At 23.1% G+C, this 3,039-nt stretch overlaps 1 protein-coding gene across 1 annotated transcript; it reads left to right on the forward strand.

Annotated features, from left to right (window-relative positions):
* The first annotated feature begins 862 nt into the window (after positions 1 to 862).
* LOC102674387 (odorant receptor 43a-like) lies at positions 863 to 2,475 on the forward strand. Its single transcript, XM_006615163.2, has 5 exons — positions 863 to 1,677; positions 1,787 to 1,886; positions 1,947 to 2,057; positions 2,127 to 2,282; positions 2,349 to 2,475. The coding sequence occupies exons 1-5, from the start codon at positions 863 to 865 to the stop codon at positions 2,400 to 2,402; spliced, it is 1,236 nt and encodes a 411-aa protein (XP_006615226.1). The 3' UTR covers positions 2,403 to 2,475.
* The last annotated feature ends 564 nt before the right edge of the window (positions 2,476 to 3,039 follow it).

The raw sequence follows: 3,039 nt of genomic DNA on the forward strand, positions 1-3,039 counted from the left end.
CAATTTTAATATCAAATATATTATATACATACATAGAATTATTATATATATATATAGATAAACTTATTTATCTATTATATTATCTATNTATATTATAAAATTGATTTTATTTAATTATCTATTGTATTTCGATATTTTAGTTTAAATTTGGAATAATATACAATAGCAATTTTAATATCAAATATATTATATACATACATAGAATTATTATATATATATATAGATAAACTTATTTATCTATTATATTATCTATATTAGATTTATTATTTTGAAACTTATATCGCAAACTTTTATCATTTTTTGTGATATATTTTTTTCATCTTTTATAAATAATTAAACATTTAATTAAAATTTATTTATATAAAATTTACTTATTAAAAAACAATACAATGTAATTTTATAAATTATAATTTTATAAATTATTACTATATTTTTATAATAAGATATTAATTAATTGCATAAAATATTTAAAACAATAACGAAACATTTGAAGAATAATATAATATCAAGTATGTATACATTAAATATTTTTTAAAAAAATATTAATAGTACATTATATATAACATAATATAAAATTATTATTAGAGAAATATATAGAATAGAAATACTTACAATAAAATATTGAAAAATGAATCCAACTACATGATAAGATCTTCTCTTACATACAGAATCTCTTCAATGAATGTGGAAACCTGCAAATGATAAAAAAAGATGATATCGATTAAACTATTCGCGAAATGCATGCACATTATGAAGTTTATAGTATACATTCATAAAAACGCAGAAATGCGCTTGCGTTCAATATCAGATAGAAAGTTTCTAGTTTGCTGATCAGTCGACAGTAAGCACTTCAGCTGTCAGTATGCATGATCGATCATACGACAATATTAATGGTCAGTTGAAAAATAGTCATTACAAAAGTGATATACATTACACATTACAAATGTGTCAATGGTTGTTGAAACCGATTGGAGTGTGGCCTCTCATTTACAATCGAACTAGCAAATTTGAGCAATTGATTTCTATTATTCTAATGGGCACGTGCTTCTCTAGCCTATTATTCATCATTTTACCATCCGGTCATCATATCCTTTTCGTAGAAAAAAATTTGCATATGAAAGTGAAAGCATTCGGCCCAGCTGGATTTTGTTTATCATCCACAATTAAATATTGCTACCTTGGCATAAAAGGATCCTCGTTTGAAAGATGCATCGAACATATGAGAAAAGACTGGATGATGGTGGAAAATTCAAATCATCGAACGATCATGCTAAAATATGCAACGATTAGCAGAAAACTTATCACCATGTGTGCCGTCTTTTTATATACAGGAGGAATGTCATATCATACAATAATGCAATTTTTGTCGAAAGGAAGGAATAAGGACAATTACACAATCAGACCATTACCTTATATTGGCTATGATCCATTTTTTGATACACAGTCTAGTCCTACATATGAAATTGTGTATTGTATACATTGCTTCACAGCGATGATCATGTATAGTGTCTCAACGGTTGCATACAGTTTAGCAACGATCTTTGTTACACATATATGCGGACAAATTCAGGTACAAATAGCAAGATTACAAGATTTGGTCGAGAACAAGGAAAAAAAGAAATATGAAGATTGTGATCCTTTTGCTCTTATTGTGCACGATCATGTAGAAGTATTAAGGTAAGAATCAAATATTATTAATTTGAATAAATGCATATGATAAAAATCCTTAAAAATTAAAATACATACGAAAAGGAACTTTAAAAAAGCAAATATGTGAAAATTATAGATTTTCAAATAATATAGAAGAAGCTTTACGAGAGATATGCTTTACAGAAATTATAGAGTGTACGATAGATATGTGTATGCTTGAATATTATTGCATAATGGTAAGCAATAAAATTAAATTATATATAAGTTAAAGATTGATTATAAATTTATTATTTTAGGAATGGTCAGTAGGCGATACAATTACACTTTTAACTTTTTTTACCTTATTGATTTCTTTCACATTTAATATATTTATATTCTGCTATATAGGTGAAATTTTGACCGAGCAGGTAATTATAAGAATTTCGTTTATTTTAATATTTTCTATTTTATTAAACAAAGTCAATAATTATTATTAGTGTAGTCAAATTGGTACAGCTTCCTATGAAATCGATTGGTTTAAATTATCACCTAAGGAAGCTTATGATCTTATTTTACTAATCTCCATATCACAGCATCCACCAAAATTAACAGCAGGAAAAATAATCGAATTGTCTTTGAACACATTTAGTACTGTAAGTTTCTCTTTTTCAAACATTTTTAGAAATAAGCAATAAAATATTTTATGGAATTGTTTTTAGGTAGCAAAAACGTCAGTAGTTTATTTGAATTTGCTTCGAACAGTTACAAACTAGTAATAAAACTTATAGTTTTTACTTTTTACTAGTATCATCAAAAACATTATTTTATTATTAAAAAAATATTTTTACAGATATTCTTCTAAGTATTCTTTTTTAAGTAAAATTGGATCTGAATTTAAACTTTTCTTTAATTTATTCCATTTAATTTATTTCAAATATTCAAAATTTACTTTTGAAATAATTAAAAAAATAGCTTATATCAATATAAATTATTTATTACTTTTTAAATAATTTTAAAACTCATTTACTATTTAAATATACTTATTCTGCACTATTATTTTGTAATATTTTCATCGTGTTTTCATTAATAATTAAACATATGAAAATTATTTACATAAAATTTACTAAAAAATAGTGCAATATAATATATTTTTTTATTACAAAATAATAATTATTTGCACAATATAATAACAATTAATAACAATAAATAACAATTAAAATAAATTTAAGGAGCAACACAATATCAAGTATATATTATTAATTATTTTCTAAAAACAATTATTACTTTATTTAAATATTTTTTAAACATAAATCCAATCAAATAATATAGTTTCAATCTTTCTTCATAATCGTTCTTACACATAATACAATCTCATCAATGAACATAGAACTTATAAATGATAAAAAAAAA

Source organism: Apis dorsata, unplaced genomic scaffold (assembly GCF_000469605.1).
Source record: "Apis dorsata unplaced genomic scaffold, Apis dorsata 1.3 scaffold_217, whole genome shotgun sequence".
NCBI classification, from domain to species: Eukaryota; Metazoa; Arthropoda; class Insecta; order Hymenoptera; family Apidae; genus Apis; species Apis dorsata.